At 38.1% G+C, this 24,807-nt stretch overlaps 1 protein-coding gene across 1 annotated transcript in view; it reads right to left on the bottom strand.

Annotated features, from left to right (window-relative positions):
- Positions 1 to 3,113: 3,113 nt before the first annotated feature.
- ESF1 (ESF1 nucleolar pre-rRNA processing protein homolog) overlaps positions 3,114 to 24,807 on the bottom strand; it is a 29,076-nt gene continuing 7,382 nt past the window's right edge. Inside the window, exons 7-14 of the mRNA XM_066177802.1 lie at positions 24,255 to 24,369; positions 23,172 to 23,310; positions 17,544 to 17,705; positions 10,916 to 11,037; positions 9,688 to 9,778; positions 4,973 to 5,040; positions 4,151 to 4,297; positions 3,114 to 4,005 (exon numbers count right to left, since the gene is read on the bottom strand). Coding sequence (XP_066033899.1) covers positions 3,706 to 4,005; positions 4,151 to 4,297; positions 4,973 to 5,040; positions 9,688 to 9,778; positions 10,916 to 11,037; positions 17,544 to 17,705; positions 23,172 to 23,310; positions 24,255 to 24,369 — 1,144 coding nt within the window. The 3' untranslated portion in view covers positions 3,114 to 3,705. The remainder of the gene's footprint in view (positions 4,006 to 4,150; positions 4,298 to 4,972; positions 5,041 to 9,687; positions 9,779 to 10,915; positions 11,038 to 17,543; positions 17,706 to 23,171; positions 23,311 to 24,254; positions 24,370 to 24,807) is intronic.

The following is a 24,807-nucleotide window of genomic DNA, read 5'->3' as shown; positions in this document are numbered from 1 at the left end:
AGAAAACTTCAAAACAGACCTTTCTGCCACTTTGTCTTGCTTCTTACAGGAATGCAGGAACATAGTCCTCTACATGAAAAGGTCCATTTTTACACTAAGTTACAGTTCTTTAAAGTATTCTAGGAATTAATAAAAATACTGTGCCATCAGAAATACCAGTGTTGTTTTTCTTATCACAGCTACAAAACTTGACTCTGGCATTTAACATGATTTAAGACAAATGCAAAGCAAACTACTTACTCTAGTACTTTTAAATATAGAGCATATATAACATAAGTTCCCAAGACCTTCTTTAGAAAACCCACAGTATTTTGCTTGTTTGCTTTGTTTGCTAAAAAAGTATGTGATGGCAAAACTCACTGTTATTTTTGGATACTATCAAAATATGAAAAGAACAAAAAGCCAACTTGCTATTAATTGGAAAAAATACATTTAATTTTTAGGTAGAAGGAATGATTGAAAACATACATGGCTCTTCATCTCTTATTGTCTGATCTTTCTGAGTTTTTAAATAAATCAAACCCTCTTGTGATTTCCTCTTGTAATATTAGAGCTTTAAAGGCCTGGATTACATTCAGTATGAGCTTTGCTGACTGCCAATTTGGAGACAAATTACTTTATAACAGACCACCGTAAGTTGCTAGAAAAATTATTTGTCTCACTTTTAACAGTCCCGGTATTTAATGTGTTATTTTACTTCATTGCCTTCACTTTTGCTGGTTACATGACATCTAGTGAAAGTGAAAAGCTAAATCATATTTCACATTTGAGAGGTTGGAACTTCTAGATCCTATTTTCATGTTTAAAAGAACGAGATGGTCAAAACCATCATTTGTTTTGTTTACACCAAGGGATATGGATTGCAGGGAATTCTAGATTCTTACCAGATTTTTAAGATATGCTTTTCTGCTGGAGATACAGAAAGCATGTCAGATTTTGCTCACATTGATCTGGAATCATGGAGATTAGATGATGGGATTTGAAATACTAATTAGCAATTTAAAAAAATTTAAAGGGGAAAAAGAAAAACAGATTTTAGAGCTAATAATTTTATAAACAAACAAAAAAAATTCCCATCTAAGGTGCATGCTAGGACAGAGCCTGAAGTTCTCCAGTTCTTCCCAACTAAGATGGCCCCTCAGCACTCAGTAACTTGAAAGCAAAACCAACAACAAAAAACATCTGATTACATAAAACAATCATACATTAAACAGTTACAGGAATACATGTTAGATGCAACAAAATAAATTTTTCAACCGATAATTAAAGTCACTGTGAAGTCTGCCTTCATCTTTCCATGCATTTTGTCTTGCTATGACATCCAGGTAGAGGCCAGGCATCCCAACAGGAGAAAGTAGCCAGCATACATCCACGTGAAGATACAACATAACTTATATAATCTAATTTCAATAAGAAGTCCTCACAATTTGTGACTTTTTAATTTTATAACCAGACCTTTCAAATGACTCCTCCAGCGAAGTTCATGTCAAGAACAGAGGCATGTAGTAAAGCATCCCCCACCCCCGAGTGGGCATCTCTGTACAAGGAAAGAGTTTCAGTTTTACCTTTAGACATTTTGGGAAGTTTAACTAGAAAGTTCTGTGCCCTTCTCATTGTAATTGTCTCAGTGGCAGGAGAGAAGAGCCTGTTGGGCCTTGTCACTGTTCCTCAAATCATGTACCTCTCCCTATTGGCAGCAGGCCAAATTGTCCCTCCTAAAACATTCCGTAGTTAGGAAGGAGCACAAAGGAAGTAAGGGGCTTTTTAGAGTGTTACTAGCAGGGTGTCAGAGGTTTTCTTGGACACCGGTGCGTGGCTTTTCTTTTGTTTTCGGTAATGTTTGTTGTTTTTCATTTATTAAACCTTTTACTTTACAAAACGCCTCTGAAGAGCAGTCTCACCAAGGTTATTTTAAACCAATCTGCAAGGGCTGGACCCTCAGAGATTGATACATTTACACCAGGCTCATAACACTTTGGCCACATGTTAAACTGTATCAGAGGCATTGCAGGAGTACCGAAGTTCTGGTGGAGGGTTTTGTACCTGTGAGTCACTCAGCAAATCTGGGCAATCTGCAGGAGCAGAGAGTCACCAATTCCACATGTCAACTTCCAGTTATAAAAGCACCAAGCTGAAAAGAAACGCACCCATAACACACAAGTGCTCGGTAGAACTCAGCAGAGTTAGGGGATTCAAGAGCCAGTACAGTTTGTTGTTGCCTTTCATTTCCCAACAAATTGCTTTTCCATTCAAATCACTAAACAAAGTTATGGGAGGCTCTCCATGGGCCCAGTACTAAAACAAAGTAACTCTGAAGATGTTCAAATGTTTACAAAGAGTAATTACATTTAAAACGCTCAAGGTCTGCAAGTATTCCACAGGCACATCATTGCAAAGCACTCCTTTAAAATCCATCTCCACTTGTATTTGTATATTATGTTCCTTAATACCTTTGGCTGTTTTGGTCACTCTCCAGCCTCCCCTGTGCTAATCCAGCTCTCTTATCTCCTTTGCATACTGAGATAAATTTACTTGATTTAAACACTGGCTTTTTGGTTAGTTGTAGTTTCAACCTCTGTTTTCAGAGAAGCCTTTGTTTAGATTAGTAGAACATCTCAGAAATTAAAAATTATGTCTTTAAAATGGAAAATTCCCTTTCAGCTCCTTGTTTCTGAAGTTTTCAGCCTCTCTTGCAAGGCCATGTTGTTTCCCATTAGACCTGATACAGCAAACATTAAAATAAATGCAAACACCCCAATCCACACCAAAGACAAATCAGTGGCCACACCCCAGGGAAGAGTGATCATTTTCTACTTACTGTATTCTTCCTACACCTTTGATACCTTCATCACCAACACTAACATGGCCAAACAACATAGTTTCTAAAATTGTATCATCAACATCTCCCTTTGATTTTTCCCTTTCCCCCTCCTCCCCACCTCCCTCTTTTTTAACACTTCCAATGCTGGAAGACTTCGTATAGGTATCATATTCGTGGAAATGAAGTAACAATAGCAAAAAGTTTATTTTGATGTAATTTCATTTAGGCGTGAAAGAAAAAAAACACAGCTAGTACCCAAAATTCTTTTGGGCCAATTAAAAACTATTTATTTCCAAAGTATGTTAATGAAACACTTCAATGAAACACTTCTAAATGGCAATATTCCCATTAATTAATTCTATTACCTTTAAGTATTTAAAGGAGAAATTCATAAAGCATTTATGCAATTTTTAAAAATCTACAAAAAACTTGTATACAAAATTCCTTCCATTTGTAGTTATATTATTACCTTCTTTATCAAGACAAGCATAGTTTACAGATTTCAGTGGAGTTAAAAACTTAAAAACCACTTAGTCTCAGCAATAAACCTCTGTTTATTAAAAGAACTGCTTTTATTATTTATAAATAAACCCATAATTATGATTTTTGCAGCCATCTTCAGCACCTCTGTGATTTTTAAGAGATGACATGATTCAAAACAAACCATCCCAAAACCATCATTTCCTTACATATGTGCAAAACAGTATTTGTTGTGGCAAAAGACAGGAGCAATTATTACTCTGAACACTTCAAAATTCTCCAACATAGTTAAATGACTTTTCAGGACATTTTAGGTGGACAGCAGTTAGAGGAGGCTGCAGTAACTTCAGCAGATGTCTCCAGTTAGAAGGGCTGGGATAAGTCTGAATAAGAACAAAGTTCAGTTATTTGATTTTCTGCTTTTTCCGTGCCTGAAACTCTTGGGTTTTATTTTTGACAGACTTTATTAGCATGGATAGGGCAGGATCTATGGCTTTCTTGGCAACCTCTCCTTTCTTTGCCATCTTGTTCTCCAGGCCCTTGTTTGCCTCCTTAAGGTCTTGCTCCTTTTCTTCTCTTCGGCGAGCTTTCTCTTCCAGGATCTTTTCTACTGCTTTTGTCTTCTTGAAATTTGGATCTGAAGGATCCAAATTAAACAGGGGAGAAGTAAACATGGCTTGGAATCTTGTATCAGCAACATTTACCTGAAGGGAGAAAAGAAGCATTTATTTTAGATAAGCTTTTCCCACGACAGGAAAGCTTTTAAGCCCAATAAAACGTGAGCTGCTTCACAAGTCACAGTTCATGAGATTCCTGCTCCAGTCACAAAGTCAAGGAGTACACAATTACCTGGAAGTCATCTTCTAGTAATTCTTTCTTTTTCATAAGAAGTTTCTTTTTCTTCTTGCTCAAGTTCTGTTGTTCTACAATCTTTTTATAGTTAAAATGTTTTCTGGTGTCATCCTCATCATCCATCATCAGCAGGGCCATTTCAGCCTGTTACAAAATAAGAAAGTCCGCGTACACAATGAAAGCTTTCTATGAAAATATTCAGCATCTCATTAATAAAGCCTGTATGAGTCTACATTTATTTAAATAAGTTGAAATAGGGCCATCAGGGCAGCATTATTTAATCCATAAAAACATTATTTTAACATTTTGAGGTGTAGCATTAGTACAATTTGATTTCCTTATTAGATATAAAATAAATGCAAATACCCACATTCAATTTTCAAACACAGTAACAATCTATCTGAAAAATGTACACCGCAGTTTAGAAATAACTAATGGACACAATTTAACACTGATATTCATATAGCAAAATAAAAACTAACATATCTGGATTTAAGTAATTTCTTTAGTTAACTTGTTCTGAGAAGGAATGAAAAGAAAACACAAAATAGCAAATAACTCAATCCTCAAGGACAAAAATATACAGGACAAGGTTTCACCTCACAAATGTTTCATACAATACTGATACTAGAAAAAAAAAAACAAAAACAAACCCCTTGGCACTGCCCAACACACAAACTACTTCTTGGTAGTTTTTGTTCCAAAAGCTCTCACTATTAAAATTGCAGAGTTTTATTCTACTGCCATAGAATAAAACTCACAAACACATACCAAATACTTGCAGAATTCATGGAATGCAACATTTTTACATCACTTTACCTTCTGTTTTTCAACTTCATCTTCATCTTCTGAGGTACTTTCTACCGATTCTGGCTTCTTCTTTACCCCTAAGTGCAAATACAGGGAGGGTATGAACACATTTATCCAAGCTTATGCATGAGGGCATAATTTATCTATAGCTAAAATTTCTAAGTACATCTCATTTTCTTGCAGTCAGTATTTAAATGCACAGGAAAAAGACTGTGAAGTTAAGAAAAACCAAGACTTAAAGCAATAAAAATCCACTGAACAGTTGTTCAGTTTAAGGAGGCAGCAACATTCAAATGGCATAAATAAGTCACAACCATGGTTTTACTGTATTTTTCATAGAGCAGCAGAGAGAAGTATCACAATAGTGCAGGCAAACCCGTGACATCACAGCACTCCCAGGGTGTTTTCTGGTGGAAATTAAGATGATTGACTCTGTTCAGGCTGAATATTGTCCTGAGGAAGCTCTCCTACTCCCTCAGCATTCAGATACACAGTGCTGATTAGACAGACATAATGAACAGTAACAGCATAAGACATCAGTCAAACCAAACTCCTAATGAAAAAAGACCTGTTTATAAATTCTACTAAATCAAGTGATTCTCTTTAGAATGCCTGGAGATCTTGATCAAGAAAAGGCAGGAAAAGCAGAAGGTTTCCTGACCTGAACCACACACTCTGACCTTTGAGCTCGGAATGACATTCCCAGGCAGTTTATTGCAGTCCACTGGGGGGACTCTGAAGGAAGATATTTGGCTTCATTTTGTTAAGACAGGTTTGTACTCAGACTAGAAATGCAGACATGCCAGACACATGTCAAGTTCTATCACTAAGGATACTCTGGAAGAGGATGTATTTCTTGAGGAAGGCTTTTTTCTGCCTGGACTATTCCCTTGACTATTTCTACATGGATTCCAAACTGGAAATGGATTTCCAGAAGAAACAAAACCACCACCATGAAAAAATAAACTATCCTGATGCACAATGACATCAAGTCAAAAACTAAGCTATTGATTTAGTAGTTCCAGAAAATGTGCAGGAAAATCAGATTCAGATATGATATTGTTACCGAAACTACACAATTTAAGTTAATGTGTAGAAGGGAGAAATAAATGTCTCCTGTAGGACTTCAACAAGTATAGCATCTTTATCTTTCAGAAGTGGCTAAACTACAGAAAAGGAGCACAGAGACACAACTGGAGACAATTATATGAGAAGTTAGATCAGTAAAGTTCTTTTTTTTTTCCACACATTTCCAAAAGGAAAGTCATTCAAGTCATCTTCCCTCCTCTTTCACTCTATGGGGAATCACAGAAGTGATCCTTATGCCTTCAGAGATTCCTGTGGCTGCAGATGGGGCTGAACAAAGAGTTGGTAACAAACTCAGCTCTTCTCCATGAAAAGAAATAAATTAGTAAGCCCTTTCTTTCTTGCCTTGACACTATGCAGCTAATAAAACCAGCTTGGGATCTAAAATCACCCTTGGGACCCAAAGATTTGTGTCATACTGAAAATGGTTCTGCTTGAAAATTCACAAATGCCTAATTTTCTGTATTTTTAACACACTCCTACCACAGTCCCTCTTCCCACATACATTCTGCTAGCCCCACCACACACACTTGTGGCACACTTAGGCAAACCCTCAGATTTTCCCTAGCGCTTCATCCCCACTGCCACCTTTTAATCAGATTTGTCCCACCTACAGCAGAAGATGCTTCAGTGTGAAGCAGAACTAATTGGTAGCTGCCTCCAGCCAGTATAAAAAGTGTCCAGCTTCTGCTGTAATCCCCACTCAAGCTGCCATTCGACTCTTTCTCAGCTTAAGAATTTTGTTTGCCACATTAACTGTGCATCAGCAACTTTCCAGCTGACAGCAAAAGCTTATCGTAACTCTGAGACTTCAGGCACAGAAACTCCAAATCAAAAACTCCTCTCACAAGACCTCTGCCTTATTCAGAAACTTGAGTCAGTCTCAAAAGCCTTTCAAAGACACACAATCAATTAATCTTTTCATCTACTTTATCTTTCAAATACAGGTTCTACAACTATACTCCGATTTTGTTGTTAAGCTCTTAGGTCCTTGCACTCGTTCTGCTCCCTTCTGGCTTTAAAAAGCCATCAATTCCCATACAAATCATAAATTAGACCATGAGAAGGCATCTAATGGTTTGGAACTACTAGGAGTTACAATATTTTGTGAAGGATTCCTCAAAGGTTCAACAGAAACTATGTTTAATGTGCTCTGAAACTGTTCAGTGATCTCCAAAAGCAGGACCTTGCTCTCATGTTGATAAGCAATTACACTATTCAGCTATTAATTTTTCAACAGTTTAGGCTACAAGAGTCATTCTCTCTCCATTTTCTAAGACTCCACAGAAGCTGATGCAGTAACAGTGAAACTGGCCAAGCCAAACCCAAGTCTCCCAAGGCTTTTTAAAAGAATATGGGCATCAGTGTAAAATGAAAGTGACTTTTTTTTTTTTTTTCTTGACAATATCAAACTAGAGTCAAGCTCCTGGCATGCATCATCAAGGGTCATGTATCTGCAGTATCTGACATTTCAGCCTGTGGTACTATTAAACAGTCACATGAAAAGTGTGCAAAGCAAGTACCACCATGAACCCCACACAGACAGCTTTTGGGCACAGCAGGCACAAAGAGTTTGTTCTACCTCGCCTCTCCCCAGTGTAAGAATCACTCCCTGCTTATCAGGAACAAAGACATACCTGAGGAACTTATGCTTTAGCAGACTTTCCATAAATTCCACTTTTCCTTTCACAGCACTCAGAGTTTTTAGGCCCTTGGTCTAGCAGCTCCTTCCACTCTTCCTTCCCTTCCACTGCCTCAGCTTGACAGAAACCAAGCTACACAAGACCCATGCATGTTAAAGGCAACAAATGAATCCAGCACTGCTGCATCCTCAGTTGCTGCACTGGTCCACATGAGTCTGCAAATAAACCCTGTCACATGCTTCTTTAGCATAATCTAAAATAATCTGACAGTCAATTTAAGGGTGAAATTTCAATCTTCCAGGGGAATTGTGGGAGGCTGGTGAAAAATGATGGTCATTTAAGTTGCCTGTACCCTAAATACACAGTTGGCAGAATTACAGCCAAGTTCAAAGATGATTGTAATCCATTTTCCCTCACTGGATAAGCTGTGCATAAAAGCAACCCCAAGTATGAGACAGAGGCTGTTCTGGGTAAACTTGGTGAGAGCCAAAGTTGTGCTGTGTAATTACCATTAAAATGTAAACTGGCTCACAGGCAGCCACTGAACTGTCCCTTTAGAACTTCTCCAGGGCTAACCACATTCTGGTTTTCTCCTCTATCTCAGTAATTATCAGCAATCTTGAAGACAAAAAGCTTCACTTTCTTAACCTTTATGTGTATTTAACCATCCTCAAAAGACTCCACAAACACTAAAGCCTATTCTCCATGTTATGGACAAGGTTTAAAAATGTGCAGACAAGCTCCTTCTCTGCCGAGCCCCTTTAGGACACAACTTCTCACATGATGCAGGAGAAACAATTTTTTCAGAGATTTCACAGAGAACAGCACACATCATATGAGAGAACCTGGGTATATCTTGGTATTAAAGAAAAATTAAATAATTTGGTGGAGGGAATGGTTATCTTTACAATGAGTCACTTCAACCTACACATGAGCCATGCAGAAAGCATGGCAGAAAACAGCACTGCATGACACTTTGGACTGGGCTGTTTTTTTCTGAAACATGGACAGGACTCACTCTACTGTTGTGTATTTCAGATTATTAAGCACAAAATCATGCAGATTTTGGGGTTCAGTTATTTATTTTATCCTAGGATACATTTTAACATTCAGGACAGAAGCCTGTGCTGGTAATTATATAATTAAAAGTGACCTACCCTTTTTAAATGGAGCTTGGATCTGCACTTCTGTGCTCAAAAAAAAACCCCAACCAAACAACAGACTGGCAGTATTAGTAAATCTGTTGCTGTCTTCTTTATGTTTGTTTTCTTCTTTTGTTTTTATGTAATTTTTCTGCTTTTAATATACAAGAATATGAGCTACCCTTAGGATCTGGCTCCCAGAAGTATGGAACATCAGAAACTTACCTTTTTTGATTTTACTCAGCAAAAATCACTCAAAATAAATCTGCTGTTACCACAGCAAAAGCTAATTTAAGCATCAGAATAAAAAAGCTTGTAAAAAAGGTAACCTAGAAATCTAAACTGGGCAAGTTATTTTCTAAAATACTACATTTCACTATTGGGGTTTCTAAGCAGCCAAGAATACTCCAGTAAAAACATGTATCAGACTAAGAGAAAAGTGATTTCTTCTCCAAGACAACTTGGTTTATGATGCAAAAACATTTGATGTTTTTGTAATTGACCCAAGCTTCAAGGGGACCCATATATATATGGCTGTTCCCATGTAAAAAGACTTCAAAAGCAATGGAGTTCTTTTCTGTGGAATACTTAAGGGAGCAGCTTGTTTTAAACAGCCAACCCCAGAAACTGGACAACTAATGGTCTCTGGTGAAAGCCAAGAGAATATTCCCTACCATTCCACCTATTATAATATCCGTAATTTTACAGGAACAGCAATTTTAGGCAAATGCCACCTACTTCATTTAATTCTGAACATTCTGTCTTTGTGTTTAGACCAGCCTGACTTTGTTTTGAAAACTCAGTATTTAACAAAAGGGCAGATTTACTCTAGAAGTTGCCTGTCTTGACTGACCTGTTTTCTCAAATTCTTCAGCAAAATAAGGGTCATTGAGATCAACATCAGGTGGAAGTTCATCTTCACTCTCTTCTCTCTCAGCAGCAGCCTGTAATAAAGCACAAACATGATTTCCATCAACATGGAACTACTATTTAAGTTGCACTGGAATGAGATGTTCTGTTAGTAGCTATGGAGATGAAAACTGAAAGGCTGTACATGGAACATCAAAAAAACCAGAGCACACTAATAATTGATAGGAAAGACAAATCAACAATTTCAACCTTCTTTCAATACATTTGGATTAGGCAGATCCCCAAACTGTGATGCATTAGATAACCATTCCACCAAATTACAGGATCAGCACTGTTATGTCCTTGCTTTGTGTTCCTCAAAAGCTATGCTTGGGGACAAACTTGAGTGAGGAATTTCATTCTGTGCAGGAAATTTCAAAAAGCTGGAGCTTAGATTTAAAAGAACAGATTTTCTTACTGGTAGTGGTGTGTCATACACCTTGCTCCTTAATTTATCAAACTGGACAAGAATGTGATGACAAAGTTGCTCTGCTGCAGAACAGTGCTGTTCACTCCATTTTGAGCACTTACCAGCTTAAAGAAGTTACTCACCAAGTGCCTGTTACAACTACCTGACATGCACTCTACTCAAGGTGTAGAGCTTACTCTTAGAAGTGTAATTCAGCAATGTGAGTTATACTGGGAGTAATTTACGACTTTAGAGAACCTAGATACTCCATGCCACATGCCTTTTTTTTTTCCTCCTCTTGCAATTTGAAAGTTGAATAGTTCTTTGCAGCTATTAATTCTTTGCTATTACAGCTTTGGGAAACAAGTCTGTATAATTTTAGCCCCCAAGTTTCCAAACCTGCAATTATCACTGTCATAACAATTTTGAATTGATATGCACACAGCAGCAAAAAGACTGCTTCTAATGCATTAAAAATGCAAATTAAAGCCAATTATTATTATTATGACTAATTTATCTTTACAGCAGCACAAGTAGATAAAAGATGTTTTGTTGGTCAGCAGTATGCTGAGTATCCTTTTGCTCTGTAGGATTGATAAAATACTCTCGGTACTTCCACGTGAGTGACCACTGCACATTCTAACCTTAAAACAGCACTGGCAGCTGGAGAATTTATTTTGTTTATCTGAAAAAAAACATTAACAACAAATTAAGAAAACAAAGAAACAACAACTCCTCCTCAAATAGCCAATATAAACATTACCTTTTTCTTTTTCTTAAGAAGTCTTTTTTCTTTCTTCTTCTCTAGATATTTTTGCCAAGGAGTCAGGTTATCCTTTCCTTCCAACCTGTTTTTGACCATTTCTTCAGCACTTTCTTTGAGACCTAGAAAACAAGCCATAGTAAATTTAAAAAAATGTGATGAATCTGAATTTTTTTAATCAACTGCTTTCTCCAGTGTAAAAAAAAAAATCTAGCTTTTCTTTAACAAGTCTGTGGAAACAGCATAAATATTGCTTAAAACCCCATCTTTATAAAGATCGCTTTACAGGATGTGTTTTTCCAAATAAAACATTCCTTCAGTAAAAACTGCACAAGAGTCAGAAGAAGAGTTTGCTAATGTGGTATCTGATTCCCAACACTCCTGCTGTTCCTCAGAAAGGTTTCTTCTCCAGACATTCAACTGTGCAGTCTACAGATGCCAGAATGAGTAACACTGATGCCTTAAGAAGGCTGACCTGGAACTGAGACTGGACAGAGCTGGAGAATAAAGTAGGGATTTATTGAAAGGCCTTTAGGGTACACTTTGGGCGGGACAGGGCCTGACCAGGACTACACCCAAGGTGGACCCAAAATGGTCACAAAATGGGTGACCAGTCACTAGGTCTCACTCTTTTTGAAGTTTTGGTCCATTTGCATATTGGGTTTAATTGTCCAATTACAGCTTCAGATTATCAAGTCCCATCCTTCTTTTTCTCTCTCTTCAGTCACCACTGCTTATGCTTTTGGGCCTGAAAACTTGTAACAGTTGTCCTTGGTCTTCAGCAGGAAAAGGATTTGTTTTGTCTCCCTACTCTGTGAAGAGCTGACTAACAATATGAGGCTCAGAACTGTACCCCTAGAGAGCACAGAGGCTGAAAAACATGAAAGCTCAAACTTAAGGCATCAACACAATAAAACCAACAGACATACACAGCGCCCTTATGTTTAATGTACCACACTATCATTAGTTAAGATTCTGAATTAGTTTAGATTCTGAATTGCTGAAGCTTTGCCTCTGTGACAATACTCTGACAATACTGCAGGATCTCTGTAATTCTGGCCTAACAGGACCAGACAGTTAAGTTTAAATGTGTGAATTAGGTTTACATTGAATTCCATAATTTAGCACAGACATCCACTGTTTCTATGCCCAGCACTAGCACCTGCATAGACAAGTGTCTCCTAACCTTTAAGCTTTTTGTAAATAAAACAGAGTGAAGTTTTCTATAAATATGCATCATTGGAGTATTCAATGATGTAAGACACAAACTCACTGAATTATCCTGGGAATTTGTAGGAATCCTCTTTCTGCTTTGCCCTCCAAGCCTGATATTTGTTGTCTCTTCCCCCGTCCTACTTCTAGTGGTCTCCCTTCAGCTTTCTCTTCTGCCATGCCAGTTCAGTCCTGACCTGAGCACATCCTACTCTCCCTCCCACCCCTCATTCCAGTTTTGTGGCTTAGAAATCATAGTCAGACCTCTCCAGATGTCTCAGACTAGATCCCATTTTTTCTCCCAGATTTCTCAGTGGCCAAGTCCCCATTCCTCATCATTCCTTCCAGCTCCCCTCAGCATGGAGGAACTGAAAATCATGATGGAAGGAACGGGGCAGCTCTCATGGACAGTTCTAGCTGTCCCCAGAAGAGCAGGCAGAACACTCTTCTGAAAAACTTCAAACTCTAATCCCTGCTTTTCTGCTCGTTGACACTCCAAAAATAATTTCCAAGGCTGGGGAGCTGGTTACAACTTGTTCTGAAAGACCAAGTGTGGACAAGATCTAAAATCATATTAAACCATAGGATCGTAGGAGGGAAAGAGTGGAGCAAAAACAAGATAAAGGATCCTTCTACCACTCTGGAAAGGTGCCAGAATGAACAGTAAGTGGCAAACTCTTACAGCCACAAAAACTGGGTCCTTACCCCGCAAACAAATCAGAGCCACGATAAAGGAAGGGTTTTGCATAGATTCACTAAAAACATGCCATTAGGAAACTCTCATACAACAAGAACAAATATTTAGTTATCTTCAAAGTCCATGAAAGCAGAGTCATCAGCTTCCTTGAAATTGAACCACTATAACTTTGGATACTTTGTAGTACTTTTATTGCAAAAATTACTAGTCAGGTAACAACCTTGCAGATTCTCTTTGAAGATAGTAAATACGGAATTTAAAAGAATGTATGTCACATCTCCAGCAAAAGAGAGACCCAAAATCTGAAAGGAAGTTACATTACTCCTGATTTATTTGCCTGGAAAATGGAATCATTTGATCCATCTGGCACTGAAGAACTTGGAGGAAAATCCAACCCTTTCTTGTGGTATTTGGCAGACTCATGAAAGGCATTACAGTTTCTCCACAGATTAGAATGGCTTAGAAACTACTGTCCAGACCACTTCCCGAGAATAAGAGTGTATTTAAGTGGTCAAAAGGATTTTGATTGCAGAAGAGGAAAGGAATTGTCTGCTTTAGGTAAAATATTAGCTGGTCATAGAAAGGTCTAACTTATATACCCTTATTGATATAATTTTTTTTTTTTAATTAATGAATCACAATAGTTTTATTTAATCTTCACAAATGTGGGCAAGAAAAGAGAGGAAGAAGGTAATTTATATTAGCATGCAATGAAATCATGATACTAAAGGATTAAAAGTGGTGTAAATACTACAGCAAACCTAAACACGCTGGTGGGACAGCAAGGGATGGGTGCAGGCCAGAATTTTTACTTCTCCAAACACTCAGTTTTGAAAACTTAAGGAAGTTTAACAGCTTGTCACTGTTATTAGAGGCTAGGAAGATACATTTCTGTTCTCAGGAAACCTAAACAACCCAGTTCATCTTGCCTGTAATGCCTCATCAGAAAAATGAAACACCTGCTTGCAGGTAGCTGAAAGGAACAGCAAATAGAAACACTCTGATCACATTAGAATTTGTCACCCCCAAAGATAAAATATGTTAAAGTCAACCAAGCTTTCCTGAGCAGTAGAAGTGGCTGTGAGAAGCCACCAGAGGTTGCAGCTGTCAGGTGTGAGCCCCCACATAGCTCAGCAGAGCTGAGGCCACCCCAGGCAGGGACACACTCAGCAATGACCCAGATGGAGATAAATACTTCACACCAGCATTTCTGTGCCCTACATCCTCTCTAACTGTACAGCTGGGCTTCACTGTGCACTTTACAAACACCACAGCCTTCTATTCAACTGCTGAGCAAAACAAATTTGAAATTTTCCTCTAAGCCTAGCTAAATATTTACATCTTGTTCTTCCCAAAGGAAAAGTTTGTAAGTTCAAAAAACCCCCCCAAAAACCTGGCTGAGTATCATCAAGAAATGCAGTTGTGGTCTTCTCTCTTTTCACTTTCTAAAGGGACCTTTGGGAGCTGGATAAGGATTCATAGTAATTGTTGCTTCAATCAGATGTGATTAAGAAAACAGATGGATGCTTAAATATAACACTGATTTTGTGCCTAGAAGAAACGGACCAAAGGGAGTTGGAACTACATCTAATTTATTTTTGCTGGCACTGTGGTTTATTTAAAACTATTATGATTCAAGAATAACTGAATCATTGACAAAGTATGCTTTCTACAACCATGTGTAAATAACCCTGCCAAAACTCAAAATTTTGAATTAATTCAAGTATCTGCCTTTCAATTGAAAATCTTCCTAGAGTTGTTGTAATTCTTCCATGTATTAAACGTTTGGGGCAGGAAAAAGATTTTGCAATAAGTCAAGCACATTAAGGCAGAACTTGATAATAAAAATATTTCAACAGACATAAACTAGTTCTGAAAAAAATTAAGGAGTCTTCAGAGATTACAACAAAAACTATTTTGAATGCCCAGAATGCTCCAACTGAACATAAATGGTTTTGAAATTTAAAAGAGCCCATTTGTTCAAGGAAAAATAACATAACAACTAATGTTCCTCCCTCCCACAAGGAAGCAAAGCCTCAAGTGTGTATAAACTGCCAGAGCTATAAACTACTGTTCAGCATGTGCTGCCTATGCTCCACCATATAAAAATATATATATATAAAAGAGTATCACCTTCAGGTGTGCAGGACCTCTTCTCCAAATGCTGCCTGAAATCAGTAATGGTTGAATTTTTGACTCAAAAGCCAACTTAAGACACCCATTTTCACTTTTGTGACTTGTGATTTGGACAAAACCTTATTGCAGGGGTCAAAGCCACGAGTGGCACTCCTGACCTTGTGGAGGTGGACAGTCTCTAACAGAGCCAAGTGAACACTTCTATGATTTCCAGAACCTATGCTCCTCAATAAATCTCTCACTTTTTCAGGGTAAGAAATGAGGAGATGTTAACATATGCTGTAAAATCATAGTTGCAAATTTAACATCAAATACTGTAAACTATGCATGTAAAATTCATTGTGCACACATGCACATTGAACCTAAAATGATATGAACAAACCTGACCCTGTGCATGGTCATCCAGCTAAATTTAGACAAAATCAGTCAAATTTATCAAGATAGGGGGGTTTTCTTTGATTGTTTGGGTTTTTCTACCAGCCCTCCTTTAAAAGAGATAAGGAGTCCTAGGAGTCCTGCAAGAAGGTGCAGTAGGGAAGGGGTTGGACTAGGAGTAAGTATGGAACAAATCCAATTTTCTGATGTCAAGTTCCATTGCAAAGAAACAGAGAACCCATGCATCAGGGAACTGGATTCCATCTCTACTACAGTTACTCCATTGCTACTAAATGTTAATGCAATTTACTCATAACATGCAAGGTAGTCTTAAGGACAGCCTGTTAGAAAACTTTTTGCTCTTTCAGGGCAAGCAAGGCTTAAGACTTTCCTTTGATCTCCCTGAAAACAATTTTCCATCTCCTAAAATGAATGCTTTGCTCTAGATTCCTGACTGTGCTACCACATTTAGTTGCTCAAACTTTTTTTTAAATTTACAGGACTTCTTTCACACAATTTGCAAAATTCTTCAAAAAACATAATCCATAATAAACAAAACCAGCCTCCAAACGTGTTTTTCAAAACCAACACAAAAAATGGTTGCTTTAACACCACCTAAGTACAAACACACATAAATACAAAACACACTCCTAGCAGCAATTGATTGGTTTCCACCTTCACTCTGAAAGGTGGCAACAACAAATCTCTGTGGAAGTCTAATAAAGCTGCTTATGTATGAAAACTCCTCGGCCTTGAATTCTCAGCGATACAATGGATTAACTACTGAGGCAGTGACATTGTGAATGCAAGCACTGACACTCTGTGGACAGACGGGGAACAACGTGTGGCACTGAGCACTTGGCTGCATGATACTTGCTTTTGCGAAAAGGTTTTGACAGAATCCATGTCAGAAGTTATTGGAATTATAAGAGCGTGGTTGAAAGCGCGCAACTACTTTTAATGCCTGTGTATCCTTTTGAATACAGTTCTGATGAAGAAAAAGGAATTAAATTGTTCTCCTCAGTTTAGTCCGTTTCAGTGAACCGCTAGAGACCAGAATATTTCAAACCAAGCAGAACTTCTGTTCAGCAGAAGTTACCTGAGTGAACTCAGAATAACATTTGTATAAATCACATCATTAGATACGCATTCCTAGCTAGGATTAACCCATCAGCAGTGAAGGGCCTGGATTCTGGTGTGTGTCTGGTCTTGCAATATGCAGTAACAGAGCAGGGCTGGGTTCTGACACAGGCTGCAGTCCCACACCTGCTGCACCTTGCTGCTCCCGGAGGGGAAATCTCATACTTCCCTACTCTTTCAGTTGCACATTTAACCCTCTGAACATTTGCCTATCTGACAGGCTAACTCAGTGGAAAAGATCCAGGTATTTTCTTTTCCAGAGTAGTTCTGTTATTTTAGCAAACAAAATTAGGCTTGCAAAGAGTGCCAGGGCTGGTACAGGTAGTCAGAATGAGCTCTGGGCCAGGATCAAGGTGATGATCAGTGCAAACCTTTCCCTTCATGGATGTAGCGAGCTGTTAAACTGGCCCATTACACCTCAGGGGAAGCATTCAGTCTGAGTGGCTTTTTGTCACAAAGGAAAAAGAGAACTGGACACAGGTGTTTGGCTCTTTGGATGAGTTCTGCTGGAATGCTACATGGTGAAGTTACCTTTCACTGATTTCCAGATGTCAATCTGGATGTCACTGCTCCCCCAACCATTCCCGGTACCTTGCTTTCTCCCAGAGCAGTTGCACTGGAAAAATCAGACTTCTCCCTCTTTGCTCCCCCAAATCTTTGGCATTATGCAAGCAACGTTTCCAAACCACTCTCCTCTAATTATACACTAAGTTTCCAAATCATACTGGTTTTCATTTTTAAAAGTGTAAGTATGTTTTATGACTCTATAGCAAACACATGAATTCTACTTAAAAAAGGTCTATAAAGTGATAATTGAAAATGCAAGTACAAAAAATCCTGGCAAAAAATAATCTATAAAGAGGAACTTACAGCTGAGGAACTGAGTTCAGGCATGTTATTTCTTCTACTTCTCTCACTGTAAACAATCTGGATTTCAATTTATGGGTTGAAAAAAAAAAGGGTTTGTTTCTCCTACTATAAATTCAGCACCTTACACTATATCCCTGTCAGCAGACCAATACTGCATATCTGCCAAGGCAGGAAAAGAAAAAAATAAATGCACCCTACCTGGAACCCATTTAATCTCCATTCCTATATCCTTTTCTTCCTGTTTTTTCTCTTTTTCTTGGATACTTTGCAGAAGCTCTCTGTACTTGGCAATTTGCTCTTCATCATCTTTTTGGCTTTTCCTCGGTTTGTCATCTTCCATTTCATGAGCTTCATCACCATCTAGGAGGAGAGAGCAAAGTTGTCACAGAGAGCCTCAAGAAAGTGAGCAACTCAAGTTAGTCTTAAGGAAATAAACCTAAGACACACACATTATTTCCAGAAGATAATATAAAATATTTTCATCTATTATTACCCCACAGAGTAGCCAGTTTAAGAATTCCCCTGTTTAGATGAAATAAAAGTAGTGCCTGAAAAGACAAAAGATGATTTGTCCAGTAACGGAAATCACTGACTGGACACAGCATCCTTCACTGTATTTTAGAATTATTAGAGTCCCTTCCAGCAGAGTAGAACTCTAATCTCCAAAACCAGCCCTTCCAGCCCTTTGTGTAGATGGGCATTACATCTGCTAATTTCCAGTCAACTGGGAATTCCCTGATTATCCAGGACTGCTGAAAAATGCTGGGAAGTGGCTAAGTGAGTGTTTGATATCTGCCAGCTCTCTCAGGACCCTTGGGTGGATCCCATCTGGCCCCACAGACTTGTGTGTCTCTAAGTGGGGGTGGGGTAGCAGATCACTGACCATTTCTCTTTGGATGAAGGGGGCTCATTTCTGCTCCCTGTTCCTGTCTCCCAGCTCAGGTACCCAGAGAACTGACATTACTATTAAAGACTGAGGCAGAGGAGGCATTAAGTACTGCAGTCTTTCCCTCAGTCTCTGTCACAGTGCTCCCCTCTACATCCAGTAAAGGATGGAGATCCTCCTTAGCTCTCCTCTTATTGCAAATAATTTATAGAGACAATTTTTGTCTTTCATGGCAGTAACCAGGTTGTGTGGCCAGCTTGGCTGTGACCTTTCTAATTTTCTCCCTGCCCCTTCTTCCAAAGTCCATAAACTCTCCTTTCTTTCCTAAGTTGCAGCCAAAGCTCTCTGTTCAGCCAGGCTGGGCTCATTCCCTGCACGGCACATGGGGACAAGTCAGCTGCAGCTGCTTTTCCACTTTCCTCATTAGAAGTTGAGATCTAAGAGGGAAGCATCTGCTCATCCAGAAAGCAAAAAGCAACTCTGTTTTCAAGACAAGTAGAAAAAGAAGACATTTGGTTGTTCCTTCTTCCTAGTGTCCTGAGAAAGAAGAAGCTGTACTGGATGGGAACTGAAAAATCCTTAAGCTAAAAGAGGATCCCTAGAAGCTGGAGAGGCAAGAGGATAGCAGTTTGTATTTATTACTTGTTTTGCTGGGAGAAATTGAAGTGGCAATACATATTTAGATAGAACTTGTATTTCTTCTGTCAAAACTTAACGGTTTCGAAACAAATGTTCAACATCACCTTCAAAAGCACTGTAGGAGCTTCTAATTCTGTAAGCAAATAAAGCCCATTTGACAACAGCTGCAAGGAAGGAAAGTGAGCTGAGTATGTTCTCAAAGTTTGTTCAGAGTTCAAATAACCTTGTCAGTGACTTTCAAGTATCATGCTGTATTGCACAACATCAGGAACCACTTTCTGATGGATATTAAGGCAGCAATACTTTCTGCCAACAGCTTGTTCAAAGGCTTTTTGGACAAAACACACAAACCAAAAAGTTCTGGGGCATTAACAGCTGCACTGCAAGAGAAATACAATCAACCTGGGAAGGAGGAAAAGGCAAAAACACCTGATGAAATTTAGAGTGTAAAATACAAGTATACTCTTATTGTTTTCCAAAGAAAGTAGCAACAGAAGTGTTAAAAGATTTTAAAAGAAGAATGTTCAAATTGTGAGGCTGCTCAGAAACATGCCACTACAACAATTTGTTTTTAAAAGATGACATTAATACAAAATATAACCAAATGCAGAGGCTCAATATATTAAATAGGTGACTGGCAGCTGAGTTAGCTGAGACCACGTTCTTGTAATCACAGCGTTGTGAAGAGATCCTGTTCTTAGTTTAACAAGATTATTTTGCAATAGCTGAGTTAGTGATTCCTTTTTTTAAAAAACCTGCCTTAGAAACTAAAGACAGTGGAAAACTTGTAGCAGATATAACATCTGACAAGAGGTCTGATGCAAAGATAAATTTTTTTAAAGATGAGTGGAAAGACAGTGGAAAACTTGTAGCAGATATAACATCTGACAAGAGGTCTGATGCAAAGATAAATTTTTTTAAAGATGAGGGGGGAATTTTCTTTCTGTGATGTAATGGCAAAGCAGAAAACTCAGCTACTGGCTTGGATGTTGATGGCCATACCATAAGAATTGCCCTAAATGTCTCAATTCTATCCAGGGTAGTTATTCAAATTCAGATAGATGAAAAATGAAACCCAAAATAAGTACAATGCATGTAGACCCACAGAATTAAAACTAAAAAGCTTTACACTCCAGTGTTCAAGAATCCAGTCTGAGGTTAAGGCTTTTGCACTGCACTACAGCATGTTATGAAAAATTAAATGTGTTGATGTCAGTCTCAAGCCAGAAAAAAAAGTCAAAGAAAACACTGGGGTTTAACCCCATTTTCCCCACATTCTAAGCACTTCCTGAACAGGGAGTTGGGCAAATCCCATTAGTTCATCCCAATGGTAATAAAAAACTGGAAAAATTCAGAATACAAAAGGAAGTTTATTCAAAGCCTATCAGAGTTGATGCCTTTTTGCAAGATTTTTCAGGGAGAAAAGATACTGGAAGAAGAGACTGCAAACAGACAGATAACAGTAAATGTATGGTAAACATTGAATTATGGCATTTTTAAAATTTTTTTGCATTTTCCTTCAGGTCTGTGTAGTCCCAACCATTGAGGGGTGTGCACTGGGTGTAGTTTTTAAACCTCCCCTTGCAAACCAGGTGAGTTTTGTAGGTGCAGCCTTCCAGGCACCTTTAATTACAAAACAAACCCAACAGTTCTGCAAACATGCTTTGGAAAAGTATCCAGCATCTGCATCAGTTGTATCACATTTCTGATGCTTCACAGAAAGAAAATAATCAGGTTGTGTAGTATTTGTATTCCGAAATTCCCATGAAATTCCATCCAGGCTTGGCCAACTCATAAACTGCTAAACCCTCTTGCTGTTTCTTTACAGAGGCAATAATAAATAACTGCATGTTCTACTTCTGTTACCCTCCATTTCTTAGCCCTCTGAAATAGCTTTAGCAAATATAAACACATGTGGATGCTGTTCCTTTTTGAGAGAAAAAGGCTGTACCATTATCTAATGAAATGCTATATATGCATTTAAATTTATATATGTAGTCATTGGTTATTGCACCAAATAGATTTGTAAAAAGATTTAACAACTGGTCTGATTCTGTTTACCCTTAATTATTGAATATAAGGTTTGGCAGCATTATTTAAACAAAAACTCCTCCCTCCCAACCAGTACATTTCCCTTCTCTGCACTTGTGCACCTCTGGCATGGGGGCAGCAGCACAAAAGACAAGAAAGGCAACAAAAGACAAAAAGGCTTTGTGGAGTCTTATGTTGGAAGTGAAATAGCACAGGAGCCTGGGCTTCCTGCTCAGATTCCTACTGAGGAGAGCAGGGATCTACATGGAGCTCCCTCCAAGCCTGGGGGTGTTCAGTGTCTGGACAACTCTTAGGTGTAACTTTTAAGTTAAACTCCTTTGTGGAGTCACAACTTGCACCCAAGGATTCTCATGGGTCCCTTCCAGCTCAGGATATTCCATCTTGATTCCATCAAGACCACTTAATTTAAAAAAGTCCCATAAAAGTACTTTATCATATAGACTCTTTCAGTATTTGTGGGCTGTGCAAAACAGAACAGCAGAAAAGATGTTGCTCTTAAAAAGATTAAAAAGAAAACAGATTAAAAGCTTAGACATAAACGCCATAATGCTTAATTTGAAGCATATTTAAAATGCCATACACTAAGTCACTGGTCCTCGTTGCCAAAATAACAATTATGGGCTAGATTTGATGAATGCCACAAACACTTCCTAACTGGGATAAATGTACCCAAGGAATAGAAATTTCAGAAGCAATGCAAAGGAGAAATTTTGTGCTATGAACCACAACATTCCAGGTCACGGAAATCCTTGATCTTACAGAACTGTTGCTGAACAGTAATAATAACATTCATGATGCACGTATTTTAAGTTGAGAAACTCCATGAAAAAAAGTATGAGAACAAACCAACAAAAAGCTGTTTATAAATAAAACATTTTAGTAAGTTTGAAAAGTATGAATAGAAGTCCAGGACATTTTTTTTCCTCCTTATCAGATTCCTACATTTCCATTCAAGCAGCTGACATTGATTTTTCCCATTTGTTCACAGCACCACGTAATTCTCCTGGATGGAACCCTGACAGATGGAATCCTGTTTTCTATCACATAACTGGATGGATAAAATGTCAGGAACGCTTTAAAGACATGACAACATAATTCCTCTATTAGTAACTTACTTTTCAAAACATCATTTGAATCCAGACATTTCCAGGTTTAAAATTTATTCGTATGATAAGATTATTTAAGGTCTTTTTTTTTTTTTTTTTCCCCAGCCATGGAATTTTACTCTTTAAAAAAACTCCTGAAGTGCTGTTCACATGAATATTTGCTTTCATCACCAGCCTATCACAGCTGCTTCTCTTTAGCCTCACAGATAAGGTAGCCTTGTACATGACAGAAGATGGAAATGCTTTATCCTGCATCCCCTGCTGCCCTTTACAGGCTTCACTGAGAGAAACTAAAGCTGCCACAAGATTTCCCATCTCTATAAGCATAAGAATCTGTAATGTTTTTTTGCATGCTCCAAGCTCATCTCTGATTGAAGCAACCTGCTTTAATGCAGTATAAATCAATTTTAACATCTGTTTGAATAACCTAATTAAGGCTTAATGAAGTTTTATTTGCCTTGTAATCTAGGCTGTATATATTCCTAAGAGTAGGATGAATTTTAGAATGAAAACAAGCAATTTAAATCAGGAATTTAAACATTGCTGCACCATATGCAGAAGACTCTTGTACCTTACAAAGTTAGATGAAATTCTCTTTATATTCTTAAGAAGTATGTGAATCAAAAAGCATTTGAAAGATGTTCCTGTTCATTTAGTCATTATCCACCTTGCATTTCAAACTGGGATTTTCCTCTGAAAAGGTAACACTTCAAGTTCTGTGGGCCTATAATTTATCTCCGAAATGAAGAGATTAAAAGCAGATATTGCCAAACTTGACAAAGAGATGACGAGATACCCTGAAAAAAGGGGAAAAATGGAGTAGGGGGAGAAATAAAATGCAAGAAAATTATTTTCCACTCAGAGGTGTAAGCTCCTATTCAGAAAGCAGCTGCTGTAGTCCAGTGGAAGGTGTCCCTGCCAATGGCAGGGGGTTGGAGCTAGATGGTCTTTAAGGTCCCCAGTCTGAACCATTTAGTGATTCTGCTCAAGGGCACGATCATTATACAACAAATATAATATTGTCCTTGTAAAAGATGACATTCAAAGCTTTTTCTATAGATATGACATTTAAATACTTAAATAATTTGTATTCAAAACCCTGCAGCTAACGACTTTTGTGTACAACATTTATTACCACAGTACCTTGCTGCTGTTCCTCCTCTTCTTCACTTGATGAAGCCAAATAAGCTTGAAAATCCATGTCAAGAAGCTCCTCTTTGTTAAAAGTTCTGCTGAGTGATGTCACCCGTTCATGATCTGTCTCATCCCAGGTGATATCTACCTTAAAAATAAAAGTGCCACTTGTAGAAGCTGGAGCACTAAAACTGAACACTAACAACATCTTTTTAAGGGAAATTATTTTATGTTTCCCATTCAATCTAAACCTGTTAGCAATGCTCTCCATGATAACTCACTCTAATAACCCTTTAGTAACACGAATTTAATGATAACATTTTGGAATTTGTTCTACAGTCAGTTTCAGTGAGTTTGAGCTACAAGAACTGATGAAATCTCTTCATGCATGGGTTCAGTAAGAGCAGGTTCCACAACAGAAAAGCTCTGTAAGCCAAATTCCCTTTGTGGCAGCAGATTCTGGTGTTGAAGCAGCCACCAGCCCCTCTCTTTCCCTCTTCCAGCAGCCATGCACTGCTGGAATCACACAGGGATTGCAGTGGAGACAAGGAAAGTGTTTGCACAACTGCAGCCTCAGCCAGAACGTGGAACAGATCTGAAAAACCATCCAGCACAAAGTGCTTCTTTCTCAACTAATCACTTCTCCAATCTGCTTCACTTCATGGCCAGATGGAAACTTTGGCTGTCAGCAGGAGAGAGCAGGAATGAATTGCTACAAGCAACTGTTGAAGCCTGGCATTACCACCAGAAAAGCTCTTACTGATTTATACACTAACATCCACTTTGGGCAAATTAAAAGATTTAACTGCAAATAATAACAAAGTAATTTCATGTGCAGCTTGTCACAGAGATACAATGAGGTCAAAATTCAGGATTTAATTTGCAACAGAGAAGCCCAATCTCCTTTAAAATCCAAACCAGGGATGCAACTTGTGGGTCCTTGCCATGCTTAAATCTTTTAACGTGTTTGATGTCTTTATTTTGAAATGGCGGAGATAATCAGGAATCTTTTCCCCAGTACATATATCATTCATGAGCTGACAGCAGAACTAAACAAATAAGAAAAACATTGCAAAAACACTGTAAAGATACCTTTGATGTTCCCATAGCAGCAGATGTGAAGTACTTTGGCTTATAAGCAGCTATGTTCACTTCTGAGGCTGCATCTTTTGGCTTATCATCAAATGTAACATTATCTGGAATAAATCTTAAAGGCAAATAAAACATGTTACTCTTCAAGTACACTGGGAAATTGCATAGTATAAACAGTCTAAGCTTTCATGAGGGTGGTGCATGAAAGAATTGGCTAAAATAAAAAGGGGGTAAAGCCTGAAAAGGGAACAAAAGAAATGAACGAGAACTCCACACATGTAAGATTCATTGCCTGGCTTCTGCAGATCTGTTCCACAGGTTTTCATGGTATCACAACACCCTGTTCGGGAAATATTTCAATTTTCAGTCTGGTATCAACAGGGTCAGGGTGGGGTTTTTAGAGTGGTTTTCTTTGTTTTAAGAACCATCTTTTCAGAAAGTTTAATATTAAAGATTAAAAAGGAAAAAGTGAATAAAATAGGATTTGGAAATAGATGAATAAGAAATTCCAAACCTTTCAGGAAAACCTGGTACATCTCGAAAATTACAATTA

The sequence above is a fragment of the Chamaea fasciata genome, unplaced genomic scaffold (assembly GCF_029207755.1).
Source record: "Chamaea fasciata isolate MVZ Bird 193981 ecotype frontalis unplaced genomic scaffold, bChaFas1.0.hap1 SCAF_3, whole genome shotgun sequence".
Classification (NCBI taxonomy): Eukaryota; Metazoa; Chordata; class Aves; order Passeriformes; family Sylviidae; genus Chamaea; species Chamaea fasciata.
Note: the sequence above shows the minus strand (reverse complement) of the source record. Positions and strands in the feature narration are given on the sequence as shown.